Raw genomic sequence first — 15,466 nt, 5'->3', positions numbered from 1 at the left:
GTGTGTGTTTGTGCCCACTAGATGGCGCGCATTGTCCGTTTCAGTACATGATTGGCTCCGGTGCGCCTCAGGCTCTGGGATCACACAGCTGTTGGAAAAGTGATGCACAGTCACAAGGCTGTCAAAATGTGCAGCAACCGGTGACTCGGCAATGTCCGGAGTTAGATATACAGAGAGCTTAGAGCGCGAGCTTCACAGGCCCAATCGATTTTCAAACAGACCTTAGATCTGTGTCAGTAACCAGTGGAGAGTGTGTCGGCCTGTATTTTTATTTAGTTAGGGCCTGGACACAGAGAAACAGCCCGGCTGCTGGATGTTTGGAGGGAAACATCTCATATGACGATAGAAGTCACACATCTATCAGAGCATCACAATGCAGTTACTTTTACTTGCAGCCGCGTTTCTCTTTACGCACGACTTGATCAGAGCTGCGCCCTCTGACAAGTGCGCCTCCCGGTGCGACGTCAGCTTGTGTCCGAGCCCCAGCTGTCCGGGCGGGTACGTCCCGGACAGATGCAACTGCTGCCTGGTGTGTTCGCCGCTCGAGGGAGACCCCTGCGGCCGCAAGATCGACCTGCCCTGCGGGGATGGCTTGGAGTGCAAGCTGCGCGCTGCGGGGAGGCGTCCGGGCTCCAAGGGGGTCTGCCGGTGCAAGCTGGAGCACGCAGTGTGCGGAAGCGACGGGAAAACGTACGGTGATGTCTGTAAGATGCGAGCAGCCAGCCGTAAAGCTCAGCAGAAGGGGAGACCCGCAGTTAGCCAAGCGCACAAAGGACCCTGTTCACCTTCAGGCGCAGGTATGGCTCCAGTCTGGAGGGTGGAAGAAATGTGCCTTTTTGGCTGTGGGTATAACATGTAGTATAAATACATACAATACATACAGACTCACAGAACATCCCATAATGGACAAGCAATGCGTCTTATACTGCTGTTTGATACTTTAATGATTATAGCTGTCTGGACCTAGACTGTAGTTATACTGAGATGTTGCAGATGTTGAGATGTGCAGTATTTTCTTTTCTTATCCACCTGATACAGGAAAAACAACACCTGGAATAGAGCTGCAACGATTAGTCAATTACTCGATTATTCGATCATGGTTTTAGTCGTTTTTCAAGCAAAAAAGAAAAAAGCCAATTCATACTTCTTCATGCCTTCATGCCATTTCAATACTTCTTCAATATCAGGATTTGCTTTTGGGGTTTGAACTATTGGGTCATTTGAAAACGTCACTTTGATTTTTATGGTATTTTATAATTGATTAGTAAAAAAAATAATCAACGGATTAATCAGTCATGAAAAGAATCCTTAGTTGCAGCCCTAATCTGGAATTGTTGGTTTTTTTTTAACATACTTTTGGTAGAATCAGCATTGTATTTAGCAGTACTGGAGAATAAACAGCCAACTGTAACAGGCGTGGAGGATCATCCTGAATATGGCTCTTTCTCCTGATATTAACTGTGTAACAGAATTTATGTCTGATTTTTATGATATGATCCTGCTCCTCAGATAGAATTAAAGGAGTAGCGGTGCTGGTCTCAAATTGTGATTTAATCCTACAGTCATGATTGTGAAAGATGTGGTTCGTTTTGTGTGTGTGTGTGTGTGTGTGTGTGTGTGTTTATGTTAATGCAGTGCATTCTTCATGTCAGTATAGGTCGTTCCCTGGTCCGTCCCGGCAGCCCTCGCTACAAGTTCAACTTCATCGCTGACGTGGTGGAGAAAATAGCACCTGCTGTTGTCCACATCGAACTGTTCATAAGGTGTGGGGTGTGTGTGTGTGTGTGTGTGTGTGTGTGTGTGGAGAGAGATGTAAAAGCTCCACTAGGAGGGATTGTGGTGTAAAAGACAAACAAAAACAAACAGTAGGCCTACAACAGAGAAGTCTGTCCCTTCTCCCTTTAAAACGTGAATTCACTGTAGATTTCAATTATTCCTACGTCATTGTTTGGGCACATACATGTGTTGTGAACTTGTGGCGTTCTCTCACAAGACTTGTGGGTATTGAAGTCTTCAAATTCAAACCTCTTGCTGCCAAACTGTTCGAGAGCTGCCTTTAAAAAGAACGATGAAGATGTCCCCTCTCTGTCTCCAGACACCCTCTGTTTGGTCGCCACGTGCCTCTCTCCAGTGGCTCTGGTTTTATTGTGACACACTCGGGTGTGATTGTGACCAACGCTCACGTGGTGACCACCACAGCTGCCACGGCGACAGGGCGGCCCCAGCTGCGCGTGCAGCTCCACGACGGCGGCGCTTACGAGGCCGAGGTCAGAGACGTGGACAGGAAGGCGGACATCGCCACCATCAAGGTCAATCCTCAGGTGAGAGCATCCACACCGCACACAGGTTCATTCACATCCAGGCAAGGGCATGATAACGTTCTTCACCCTGAAAAAGGTGTTATTTTCTAGGCATTGTCTTCCTCCTTGACCCTTATACAAAAAAACATTTCTGCACTATTGCACAGGAACACACATCCCGACACGTTTATGTGCCAAGTTCTGGCAGTTTTCTGCTAGACATTCATACGACTGGCGGGAATACTTTCATAAACACCAGCTCTGTGACTCAGAGACACAGCGCTGATGTGTGTATTCTCACACCCATATCTCAAATACTTGGCCAGTTTTGTAAGCATTCAACTCTCCTTCCTTTCTCTCTCCATCCGTCTCTTTTCCAAAGTTCCTTTACCCATCATCCTTTGTGTTTTCTCCTCTCTGTCCAACTTGCCCAACGTGTCTGTGTCCGACATGTCTATCTGTGTGCAACAGAAGAAGCTTCCTGTGCTGTCTCTGGGTCGTTCCGCTGATCTGAGGCCAGGGGAGTTTGTGGTTGCTATTGGCAGCCCTTTCGCCCTGCAGAACACCGTCACCACCGGCATCGTCAGCACCGCCCAGAGAGACGGCAAGGAGCTGGGCATCAAGGACTCAGACATGGACTACATCCAGACTGACGCTATTATCAATGTGGGCTCACACGCTCACACACACACACACACACACACACACCTGATTATTTATTTAGTTCAGGACAGAGCTTTTGACCTGTTTGTTGTTGTAAATATGTCAGAATCATCGATGTTATTGTCTCTGTCTCATATTTCATCATCTGGGAGAAGTACGGAAATTCTGGAGGACCTCTTGTTAACTTGGTGAGTAGTGTTGTAATGACTTGACTTATGATCAGAGGTCCACACTGTAATGTCTAAAAAATCTTTAGACCTCCGATTTCTCTTGAGCTAGTTAACCAGAAATCTGTCCAGTTGATATGTGACTTTGGAGCATCACATACACTGTATATTTTATTATATATGTTATATTCTATTTGCCAGAGCATGGAGGAAGCTACAGATGTACTATACAGACCCTATGGTGATATAGCATTATGCAGTTACTATATTGTTAATTGATGAGAATAATTTAAATGATTAGAAATATCTGACTCCCCCCATCTGCATATGAAGAAAATCCACATGGGCTTCTGACCACAAGATTATAAAACTCTGCTACCAGATTTATACTAGTGTCAACTGATGCTGAGAGTAAGAACTCCTACTACTACTGCTCATCCTCTCTCCTCTTTCTGTTACTACTAGTAATAATAATAATTAATTTGTGATTTTGGGCTATATAAATACAATTTGCTTGATTTGACTTATTGGTTCTACAAATAAAAATGACGAACTTGTTCAATGAAAAAATTCTGAAATAAAAAATTCATTGCCTCAAACTGGAATGAACCCCCCCCCCCCCCCCCCCCAAAAAAAAAAAAATGAGTAGGGAAAGCTCTGTGTCCTCGCGCCAAGACCTTCGAATATCTGCCCACATCAGCAAGTCGAGCCACTGAAATGAATGAAGTAAAAACAAAATGGCGATTCAGTCTGAATTTCAGGTATTCGCTTAAATGATTTCTAAAATATTTTGCACCAGTGCCTTTATACAATGTGTATGGCATTAGTTAATGTGTTAAACTGTGCACAACTTTCCTTTAAATAATATTTGCAGTAATTAAAATGCTATTTTAGCCTCTAAATATTTAACACATTTTCCTCATGTTCTGCCATATTTTTTGTCCTTATCATTAGGAAGTGCTTACTGTGTGCTGTGTATGTTTGTACCTGTGTGTGTGTGTGTGTGTGTGGATTTCTTGCAGGATGGCGAGGTGATAGGCATCAACACTCTGAAAGTGACAGCAGGGATCTCCTTCGCTATACCCTCAGACAGAATCAGCCGCTTCCTCACAGAGTCGCAGGGCAAACACAGCAAAGGTCAGGGGTCAGAGCTTGAACAACACTCAGGTAGAAATAGAAACAAATAGCAAACAGATACTTCTAGAAATACTTTGTATGAAGTGGTTGTTTCGTAGTAAATCCCACCCCAGTTGTTGTTGTTGTTGTTGTGACAGAAAAGACAAGACTGCAAAGACGACTTACAGAGGAATCACAGTCTGACGCAGGTGAGAGCTGCTGATGTACAAGCGTCTGGTGTAACGGAGTTCCCACGACTGTTTTCATGTTTGAGGTGCTGTGACAGCTTTCTGATTAGGTTCATACCTTTATGTTGTTTGCAGAGGTGTCAGAAGTGAAGAGACGTTTTTTAGGCATCAGGATGCTTACTGTCACCAAAGCGTGAGTCGTAACATCCACACACACATATTAGGCTGTCACTTTTTATCACAAAATTTCATTGAGCATTTAGTTAAATGATGGACGGACTTGTTACCCAATCTCTTCCAGTGAAACTAGTTTTTGCAACATCTGAAAATAAGTAAATGCCATCAGTATTAGTATTGATAGTGGTATTTGTATTATCATTAGCATTAGCATTAGTATTGTTGTGTTTGTGTGCGTCTCAGTCTAGTAGCAGAGTTGAAACGTCAGAATCCAGACTTTCCTGAGGTCAGCAGTGGAGTTTTGGTGCAGCAGGTCATACCTGACACTGCAGCACAAAAGTATGTTCACACACACATGCAGAAACCCAAGCACACACACACACACACACACACAGCACTGAGGAAACCTTGCAAGGAACGAGACCACGATTCATCAAAGTAGCACTCAAACTTTGGTGTCCCTTGCAATGCTTTTGGCTTTTCAAGCGGTTCCATGCTTTATTATTTGTGGACTATTGGGAAGATTTTAAGATTGATTTTTTGGTCAATTATTTCTTGCACATAAATGATGACTTGTTACGTAACCTATGCTCAGCCATGTGTTTGTATCTCAGGCTTCTATAGTGAATCACTGACTCCACTTTCTTTCCTCTGTGTTTTAGTGGAGGGATTAAGCAGGGCGACGTTATAGTCAAACTAAATGGACAACCAGTCCGGACCGCTGACGACATCCGGGAGGTGTTGCGACGTGACCAGCCTCTCCTGCTTGAGATACGCCGCGGCAATGATGACTTACTGTTCAACATCTACCCTCAAGTTGTAGCACACTGAAGAAAAGGACCGTTCATTTGTTTTTAAGTGTGAACAAGCGTTATGCAGGACTCAGTGTAGTGGCATTTAAATTCCATTCTGCCATGGGCAACATGCTGCAAGAGATTAGGAACAAGCTGTACATGGAAATATGAACTGATCTGAAGTGTTTCCAGTTCTGATTTCTGGTGAAATGAAACCAGTCTGATGATGTATATTTTGTTTGATGGATTTTGACTAGCAGAATATGTTTTATCATACAGACTCTGCTTGATAAATACAGTAGTTTATTACAATACTCAAAATACTGCAGAGGGAAACATATTGCACTGTATATTGTACAAAAATGTAAGAATTTCAGAATAAAAGCTTCCAAACAAGGCGCTGTACACTGGTATGTGTTTTTCTGTCCAGTCCGTTCAGCAGCTGTTGTCCATCTGCACAAACGGCAAGTTCAACTCCTTTTGTTTATGTCTTCTCATCCCTCCTCTCTGCCTTGTAAAGAATTTAAACAAACCTAAGCCGACACCTAGACTCACAGAATACACACACACTGAGCAAAGTCCTGTTACTGGAAAAGTCACTTTTATCCTCTCCTGTTTTGGTAATGGAAACCCTCATGCATAGCAATTTCTGAACCTTGAAGTTAAGGACAGAAAATCCTTGTGGGGCTGCTTGTTGGTGTTTCAGATAATCCAGATGCAGCCTGCAACTAATGACTAATGAACTCAGCTTGGCAGCATTTGCTTCCAAATAAAATAAAATGCAATTATGTATAGCTGACCTGAAGTTTTGACTTGTGCAGATGTCTCCTCCCGTGATGACATTACCTAAAAATGACCCCACCTGATGTGAACCGGAGCCAGACAGACAGTCCTTCCCGCTTATTTGAATAAAGACTGTGCAATGTTACTATTGGCTGCAACACTGTGAAAGACAGAGAAATAAGGAAGATGGAACAAAGAGAAGAGAGTGGGATAGAGATCAAGAAAAAGGTGCTGACAGAATAATGAGAGAGGCTGCCACAGTAGACAAATTACTACCATATCATCCAGTAGGGGTTTTCCTTTAACATGTGCTCCCTTTGGGTCTTAGCTCTCTCTCTGTGTGTGTGTGTGTGTGTGTGTGTCTGACCCAGTTGTTTGAGTGTGTGTGTGGTGTTTTCCAGTCTTGCCAAGACATATTGTCATAGCAGAGTGCCAGATTACTTCAGTGGGACAGACAGAGGACGCAGCTGTTTGTCCTTATACAGACAAAACTCCACATTAAAACGGTGTCACTGAGCTCCAATCAAAACACAAAGACTTCCGGTTGAAATTAGAGACATATCTGCATCAAATATATTAATCTGCAATGCAATATATACAGTACATTTCCCATAAGGTCTTCATGTTTACATCGAGGACGAGTTCAGCTCCCGTTCAAGCCATGGACCAATGAATGTATCACCATCTAGAGGCCAAATTAAGTCAAGTCTGTTTTGATTGTGATTCCCTAATGGACCACTAGATGGCGTGTTGGATATAACAATAAGCTCCTGACGTGGCAACTGATGCTCAGATCATAAGACTACTGCATGTGTGAAGTATAGCTACTGAAGCCGTTAGAAACCAGAGCTATATGCAGCTCTGGTTTCTAAGTAGAGGGCACTGCTAAACATCTAAAACCACATGAAGGACCATTATGGATGTTATAATCACAAGCAGTTTGTCTCCAAGCTTTACTGTCTTCCCCTAAACAAAATCTTGTTGTAATGGGTTGCACACAAACCTTTTGTAAACCCTGTCTCTATTATCATAAGCAGACCTAACATTTTATTATCTGTAAGACTTATGTGATCAGCAAACTTGAGTGGAAGGTTTTCTGTAGTGCACAGAACCAAGTGCTGCTTACGGGGTAGATGATCATGAGTATGCTATTAGAAGCTGATGTGCTGAAGTGACCCATATTCACCAAACTGATCATTATGGATTGAAGGTAATTTACAGTAATAACCAGATGTCACTGAAGATTTGCGTATGAGTTTGTAGACTCTTGTGGAGACTTTTGTACCACCCATATATGTTCCGTCTCCTGTCGTTGCTAGTTATACATTAAGGAGGACTCAGCTCATTTTTACACAAAAACGTCAGTTTAGTATTCACGAAGAGCACTACTCAGTCTTTGAAAACAGTTGTATATATGTTGTAAACAGCATGTATATCCTCCTCTGAAGGAGCTTTGTCAGGTCTGAGAAAATAACCCTGATGATGTCATTTCATTTTGGGCACGGCGACTACACATTTATGACAGAAAGCCTGCATTACAAACTGGAGGTTTGGAGTTTGATGGACAAGGGCATTTACCGGTCAGGGAGGGTCTAACAAAAAGCTGGGATCCAGCATTGTTGGAGTTTGACCCGTAGTACACGCTAAAATTCAGGATATCTCGGCCTCTGCTGCTTTAATTCTGAGTACTCAGAGTACTCCTTTAAATTGTAACCATTTATCCACATACTATATTGGCCTTTTAAGGGGCTGCATTTTTCCGTCAACATCTATGCTATGTGCTATATTAGGGATTTAAAGGCCCTTATAATCTATTTTTTTAAACCAACCTCTTGCTATCAGTGATGGAGTCCCACATGACCGCATCATTTTCTGCCAACGTTAGAACAGTTTTGGTGATTTTACATGAGAGATTTCTGTATTTTTATTTTTCTCTGTGCTCCACTCACAGTCTTGAAGTGGGCGGGACTCACTTGGAAAAAGGTGATGTCACACATCCCTTTGTACCGATTTAGTAACATTTGAATTGAACTCTGATGACAGCTGTGGGATTGTTGCTTAGGTTGCCTGCACTGTCATTCAAATCTGATCAAAACACGCCCACACAGTTTCTGATAAAGCAGATTAGCTTAGCTTTATTTGTTTTGGACTGTTGAACTGTTAATAAATACTAAATGAAGCACAGCGTTAGTTCATGCAGAGCACTTCAGTAGCGCTTGTATTGGCTGAATGGCATCAGCTGTTTTCAATATGCTTTTACAATGATTGGCTCAATCACACAGTGTAAAGTGCCAACATTACAACCTGACCCAATCACTGTTTACTCGGCTGATGATGCTCATGCCAGTGCTGTTTGCTGCAGCAGCTTCCTGCCGCACCTCAACCTCCTCCTTATGTGGTATTCCATACTGTTGATTTGACTAAGATTTGATGTTCATGTATGTGTTTATTATGGGATTAGCTTCACCAGCAGATTCCTTGTCACTGCTCTGATTAATTGAGAGCTCCCTCAAACAGCAGAGCCTTTCTTACCAAATCTACTTGTATAACCACTTGCTATAAATGGTCAGCTCCTTGACGCAAGTGTTTCTAACTGATCTACGGATTTATGTTTGGTTTTTTTCAAACTTTGATTTTTTCGCATTTGTCACAAGTCATGAATATTCAATGTTTTAGAAAAATACTTGAAATTTGAATTCAAGTTTTCATGGGCTTTAAGAACACAAATTCAAACTCACTTGTGTTCATCTGGCCTTTATGCATCCTTGTTTCTCATATCCACTTCTCACCTTCTATCTGTTTTATTCTTCTCTGGTTGTCCCTGCACTAGTCTTTCATTCTTATTTTTCATGCCAGTAATACTGAGGGGGCCCACCCAAGCTGTTAGCCCCGCTCTATGACGGGAATAGGCTGGGTAGGGTCCAGGAACCTTGGACCTCCAGGAAGGGCATCCATAGGGAATAATGGACCTTCAGCTCAGTCACGTGTTCTCATTTGTTTATCGTTCAGAGAAAGGGAGAGAGATAAAGAGATAAAGACTGACAGACATTAATATAGTAGGGCACAATCATAATGCCCTATATAATGTCAACCTGTGAGTCATCTGTGACCTCAGAACCTGATGACATTCTGAGTGCCATCAGCGGCGCGTAATGGATGCTAATCAGTGTCATCTCTCGGCTGTTTGCAAACACACACACACACACATGCATTTTATGTGTCACTCAAATTAACCTTAGATGGAAGCTCATCTAAGCTTCCATCTAAGGTTAGTTGATACAAACACTGCGCTGACAATCTCTAATAATAAAGAAAACCCTCCTGGTTTTGCATGTGGTGGAAAGTACATTTACTCAAGTACTTTACTTCAGTACAATTTTGGTGCACTTTACTGGAGTATTTCCATGTTACGCTACTTTATACTTCCACTCTACTACATTTATGTGACAGCTATAGTTACTAGTTACTTTTCAGATTCAGGTTACACAAAGAAATTATGATGTATTATTATAGATTAAGTTACCCAGCAGTATATAATACATTGAAATTAGCTCCACATTTACGAGCAGCATCATTAATCCAACAATACAAATGGACCCTTCTGCGTAATGTGTACTTTGGTACATTAAGTATATTTTGATGTTAATATTTTAGTACTTTAGTACTTGTGTGAGTGTTTCTGCAGTGTGGTATATACTACTAAAAGATCTGAGTACTTCTTCCACCAGTGGATTTTGGAAGTGTGTGTGTGTGTGTGTGTGTGTGTGTGTGTGTGTGGGGGGGGGTTCTCATATGGTCAAGGGAGTGAGTAACGCAAGACTGGGAAATGTTCCAAGAAGAAATTTCAAAACAATAAATTTACAGTATGTGGCTTCAATAGAATCTCTAGCAGTTAAGAGACTACGTTCGCAGTAAAGTTGTGAGTTGCAGGAACTTTGGACGCACAAACTGCAGACTGGGGCATCTGGTGTGGCAGCAGAGCTACAGACAGATTGGAGTCAATTAAAAAAAAACATGTTAAACTGTGGCATTACAGTAGTACAGGCCCTAACTACTTCCATCTATCTGGAATCCAACTCTCACTGTATGACTCACCGCCTTACTGACCAAAACTACTGTGGGCAACTTAGTGTATGAAGAGAGAAGAGAAGAGAAGAGAAGAGAACCTTTGAACAGACTTTTGGAGAGAAAATCTGAAAATCTGAGAAAGTCTTTCAACCCACCACACACACACAGACACCCACGCAAACTTAGCACACAGTACAATACAGCTTAGGGCAACATCTCCCCCACAATGAGGCTCCACAACTGGACAATTAGTCCTGGAGAAAGCTAAGTGGATCCACGTGTGGTAGTGTTGAGAATTCTGCCTGGAATATATAAACTGCGCCTCCACCTCTGCAAATGTGATAGAATAGATCATGATACGTTCAAGTGCAAAGCTGCACATGCAAGGATCGTCTGTGTATCTCCTTGTGATAGCTATGACACAGAATATTTCATGTCCCAAAGTTACCACATTGTTTGTGAAAATTTAATGAGGACTGGAATTCCAGGCATTCCTAGCAAAGTATTTGTTTTTACTGAGTTTTTCTCTGGAAATGATCCGTCTGTTGTTGTTGAACTGAAGTGAGACAGTGGATGACTCCTCTTTTGTTTTGTGCCTCGCTCTTTGTCCTATCAAAAAAGAAAGAAAGGGGTGATAATACAAAAAACGACAATAGAGGGATCTCATTCATACATACCATGCACAGATATTTTTACACTTTTTTCAGCCCCTCTCTCTGTCTGTCTCATCCTTCTTTGTCTACTTGTAGTTTCTTGCTTCCATGCCTGGTCTATTCATTCACACGTCTCATACTGTATTATAAGTAGCTATAATCAATATTTCTATATAAACAATGGATTACATGACATCACTTGTATGTCAAAGGTGTCGCTCACAGTGATGAACGAAGAGAATTATCCACTGATTCTGGAGTTCCCCTCAGCGCCACAGAGCTTCATAGCAACTTTCAGCTCATTGTTTTGGTTTTCTGGCCCACAACTTTATTGTTTTGGTTCACTCTCACGGCTCTCGAAGCAGCGTCAGCGTCATTGCTGTTACCTGCCCAGCACCAAACAGAAGACAGACACAGTTAGCGACTAGCTAACGAGCAGGTGAACACATCTAGCAGCTAAAGAGACAGTTATTTATCTCCGGAGTTGGTGGAGACCAAAACAGGGCTAAAAGGAGAGTGAATATTGGACTTACCCAGCCCCCCCCAACCCCCTTTTTGCTCTCTTCCTCTGAATACAGGAATTACTGGGGGCAAGTTGTGGTTTTACAGAAGGTTCCATACTGTAACTATTGATTTGCGACCAGCGGCCAAGAGCAGTGACTTCCTGGAGTCTTGTAATTAAATCAATGTAATGTAGGCCTGATGTAAAACCACAAATGATCATTTTTACATTTCTGTTTGTGTGCAGATCAACATGTTAAATAGTGAACTTGAGAGGTGTTAGTAGGTCGATTTTTTTAACTTTAACTTTTTAACTGACAGAGAGTCAGGTTTAGTGTGTCTGAGTTAAGTTCAGAGACTTCCACAGTGTGGGGGCTCTGAAAGCCAGATCACCTTTTGTCACAAACCGTGACCTGGGAGTGACCAGCAGGGAAAAATTAGTAGTAGAGAGGGCACATACCAGGTCAATAAATCAGAGATTAATTTAGGAGCTTAAAAGTGAGCAATAACATCTTAAAATCAATTCAAAATCGAACAGGGAGCCAGTGTAGGGAGGCGTGCAGGGGTGATGTGATCGTGGCTGTTTGTCCTGGTAAGCTGGAGATGGTGGAGGGAGCCCTGGCTGGATTTTGTAGATCAGTAATTGATAAAAATGATAATCTTGAGCTGGAAGAAACATGACTGAAAAACATGTTTGACTCGGTCATCAAAGTTAGCCCTAGATTCCTAGCAGCCTGCTTATTATTGTTTGACAGGCCGCCAAGATTATCACAAAAAGAGCTGATGGACTTTGCGGGACCGAACAGACTGACCAGACTTCATCATTAAATTTAAGGACATTCTGGAACATCCAGGATTTAATATCAGGGAGGCAAATTGTGAGATTATCGGCATATATGTATAACTGAGTGTCGTCAGCATAAAAATGGAAAAGCACATCATGATTTTGAATAACCTGGCCATGAGGCAGCATGTATATAGAAAACAGAAGCCATATTTCCCAAAATGTTGAACTATTCCTTTGAGATTAAAGTATTTCTGTCATGCTCTGAGCAAAACTGTTGAGCAAATCTCTTTTAGAACAGAGACAGAAGCCGGCGCTTTGCTGTGGTTTTACACAAATTCCTCAGTACTGGATGGCCTCATACACACCCTGCTGAGGAAATGAGACACACACACACACACACACACTTAAGTGAGCCCAGAAATTCTTTTGTCAGGGCTTCAGTGATAGTTAAATCCTGTGAGCCCTTCCTCTGTCTCTCAACTCCCTCTTTCTGGCAGACTGCTGACTCACTCTCTCTCTCTCTCTCTCTCTCTCTCTGTGTCTCTATGTCTCTCTTTCGTCATAAATCCAGTCTGCAGCCTTTTCCCTCAACTCCTCTTCTTTCTTACTCATGCATTTCTTGGGATTTTGAATAATTCAGCTGCATTTCCACATCTTGTGACCTGTGTGTGTGTGTGTGTCGTAAAGGCAATATTATTGCAAGTGTAAGTGTTGGTTAAGTTCATGGATTGTGTGTGTGGGTGTGTGTCACCAGTCCTAATCTCCCCTCCTGCCTGTGCAGTTTATTTAGTGTTTGAAGAAACAGAGTAATTGCCTTGTACTGTAGCTGTACAGTTAAGTCTCTTAATGAGAATATTGCCTGCTGTGATAGAGGCCCAGTATTATGTGGATAAACTGGGCTCACACATGGAAACCAGCTTTTCACTGTAGCTGGAAAAGTTTCCATTAGTCTTGAATATTTAGATATTTTTTTTGCTTATGTCTTACTTTGTTTACCCCGACAGTCTTTGTTGTCACCACCATCAGAGGTGGTGGGTGGCGTTCAGAGGCAAAATAATGCAGCTTATGTGGAATACAGCGTCCAGCAGTCTCCTTTTCGCATTTTAAAAGCAGAAAAAGAGACGTCTGGGGCGCACATTTTTGAAAATAAACAACATGCCGGCCAAGGGAAGTAGAAACTGTAATCTTGGATAACTGCAAAGTAGAGAACCACATGTTCTTTAATGGCCTGAGCGGCAGCCAAAATCATATCTAAAAACAAGAAGCTCCACACTGCACTGCCAAGTACAAAATGAACCCAAAGGACAGTTAACTAGGAGAACGCGGCCTATGAACAAATACAATACTGTTTTTGACTTATACTAATACATTTCTTTTTCCCAATATAGGATGTAAAGTTGGGCTGTCGATTGGTTGGTTGGTCCATCAAAACTGTTTTCCTATCAGGGGATTTCATGTTAACAGTTTGCAGTTCAATTAAAAATACTTTATTCGTCCCTCAAGGTGCATTTGAGGAAATCGAGTCTTCAAACACAAGTACACAAAGCAATTCATTTACACATAATATAAGAAATGTGACAATGTTAGAAAGAGTTGAAATGCACACGGGTTAATGGCCAATCAGTAACTGTCCAACATCATAATGGCACATTATGTCAAAAAGTGTCAAAGTGCAAGTGCATTTATCAATATATACACAAGGTAAACGGACCATTTCTTGTACTGTGGCTGTTTAATGGCTTCTGGAACTCTTGTTTCATACGCAGGCGACCTGAAATGCATTCCTGATGGCAGCAGCTTAAAGTAGTCAGACATGTGTGGGGGAGTGGATAAGATGCTTTTTTGTGGACTAATTCAATATTAAGATGTGCAAGGGATCTTTGTGTTTTGCCAATATTTTCAGAGCTGAGGCTAACAACACCAGCTAAAAAATACTTCCAATAACAGAGGAATAAAGGAGTTTAGTTTACGTAGGCAGTAGAGGCGCTGCTGAGCCTTTTTCACAGTGACATCTGTATTTTCACTTCATCTCAATCTGTCATCATACTGGGCTGTGGTGGCCAACAGGGTGGGGCCACACCTTGGCCCTGCCATTGCCAAATTGCCTAGAAATTTAGTAAAAATATGATCTCTAGGACGTGACTAGTAATGAAAGCCAAAATTTCGTATCTGGTGATTATCAGAGGAGCTCATCTCCCTCTGAAGCAGCAGCATGAAAAACAAAAACTTTACTGCACAGTACTGGGAAACAACAAAATATCTGATTGCAAAAACACAGTATAAAGTGGTTGAATACCAGTTGTAAACATGAACATACACTGACCCAGCAGATTCATTGTAAAAGCCAGCATACTGCAGGCTTCACTGCTAAATACAAACTACAAATGTTCTACATGTGTATGTGAGGAGATAAAAATAATTATAAGAACATGAGTCACAGCACATAAAATTCACATCAGGGATTGATGTTTATACATTGTTAATATACTCTGCAGAAAAAAAAGTGAAGAAGTAAAATATTAATAGTTATTTTAAATTAAATTCATATTATTGATATGAGGGGCTTTTCATATCGAGGTGTGCATGCTCAAAGTGGAAAATTGGTCACAGATGACCTGATCTATGTGACAACCATGTTTCCTTCTTAACGCTGTTAAAATGCTCACTCAGGTTAGACCGACATTGTTCATGTTATCATGAAATGAGTGAAAAAAGTGCCTCTCACCTACAGCATCACACTCATTCCCCGGTCAGGCTCCCATACAGTTAGCACGTGACTGAGAGTGAGACGAAGTGGTGGAGAGAGGCGGGGAGGGAAAGAGAGAGTGACGGAGAGCGTGGATGAAAGTGAGTGTATGTGTGTGTGTGTCTGGACATGTGAGTGTCTGCGCGAGTTAGCGTTAGTGTGTGGAGCGTTTGCTCTGTAGCTCACAGGGCTAAGACCTATTTATACACCCAAACTCCCACGCTCCAGAAACCCTCACCCATGACATTTGTTTCCATTCTTTCTCTTCCTCACATCATCTTCTCATCTTTTTTCATCACATCTCTTATTCTTCTCTCATCACCATCATCACTGGAACTGGACAGGTACTAACTGCAGAGGGGCATGCTGCCTTCACCTCGGCAAAATGCCTCGCTCTCAGACCTTTCAAGTGTACAATTGAAGTGAATGGGGCAGGCAGATCAGGGTCACAGCTGCCAAAAAGGTGTGATTCTCGCCTCTCAGTCACTGGGAGCCTTTAGTAGCACTAAAGAGCTGCGCCCAG

General features: G+C 42.1%; 1 protein-coding gene across 1 annotated transcript; it reads left to right on the top strand.

Moving 5' to 3' along the window:
• Window positions 1-373: 373 nt before the first annotated feature.
• Window positions 374-5,442, top strand: htra3a (HtrA serine peptidase 3a). The gene is made up of 10 exons (XM_070916537.1): window positions 374-797; window positions 1,658-1,763; window positions 2,096-2,321; window positions 2,772-2,966; window positions 3,119-3,151; window positions 4,153-4,267; window positions 4,405-4,455; window positions 4,570-4,627; window positions 4,855-4,950; window positions 5,274-5,442. Exons 1-10 carry the CDS (start codon window positions 374-376, stop codon window positions 5,440-5,442), a joined length of 1,473 nt encoding a protein of 490 aa, XP_070772638.1.
• The last annotated feature ends 10,024 nt before the right edge of the window (window positions 5,443-15,466 follow it).

This window comes from Enoplosus armatus, chromosome 2 (genome assembly GCF_043641665.1).
Source record: "Enoplosus armatus isolate fEnoArm2 chromosome 2, fEnoArm2.hap1, whole genome shotgun sequence".
Lineage (NCBI taxonomy): Eukaryota > Metazoa > Chordata > Actinopteri > Centrarchiformes > Enoplosidae > Enoplosus > Enoplosus armatus.
Note: the sequence above shows the minus strand (reverse complement) of the source record. Positions and strands in the feature narration are given on the sequence as shown.

Excerpts from the sequence above, each read along its gene's own strand:
- htra3a (XM_070916537.1), top strand. The coding sequence starts at position 374 with ATGCAGTTACTTTTACTTGCAGCCGCGTTTCTCTTTACGCACGACTTG. Across the intron at positions 1,764-2,095 it reads CACATCGAACTGTTCATAAG|ACACCCTCTGTTTGGTCGCC; the intron begins GTGTGGGGTGTG and ends CTCTGTCTCCAG. Across the intron at positions 4,456-4,569 it reads GGAATCACAGTCTGACGCAG|AGGTGTCAGAAGTGAAGAGA; the intron begins GTGAGAGCTGCT and ends TGTTGTTTGCAG.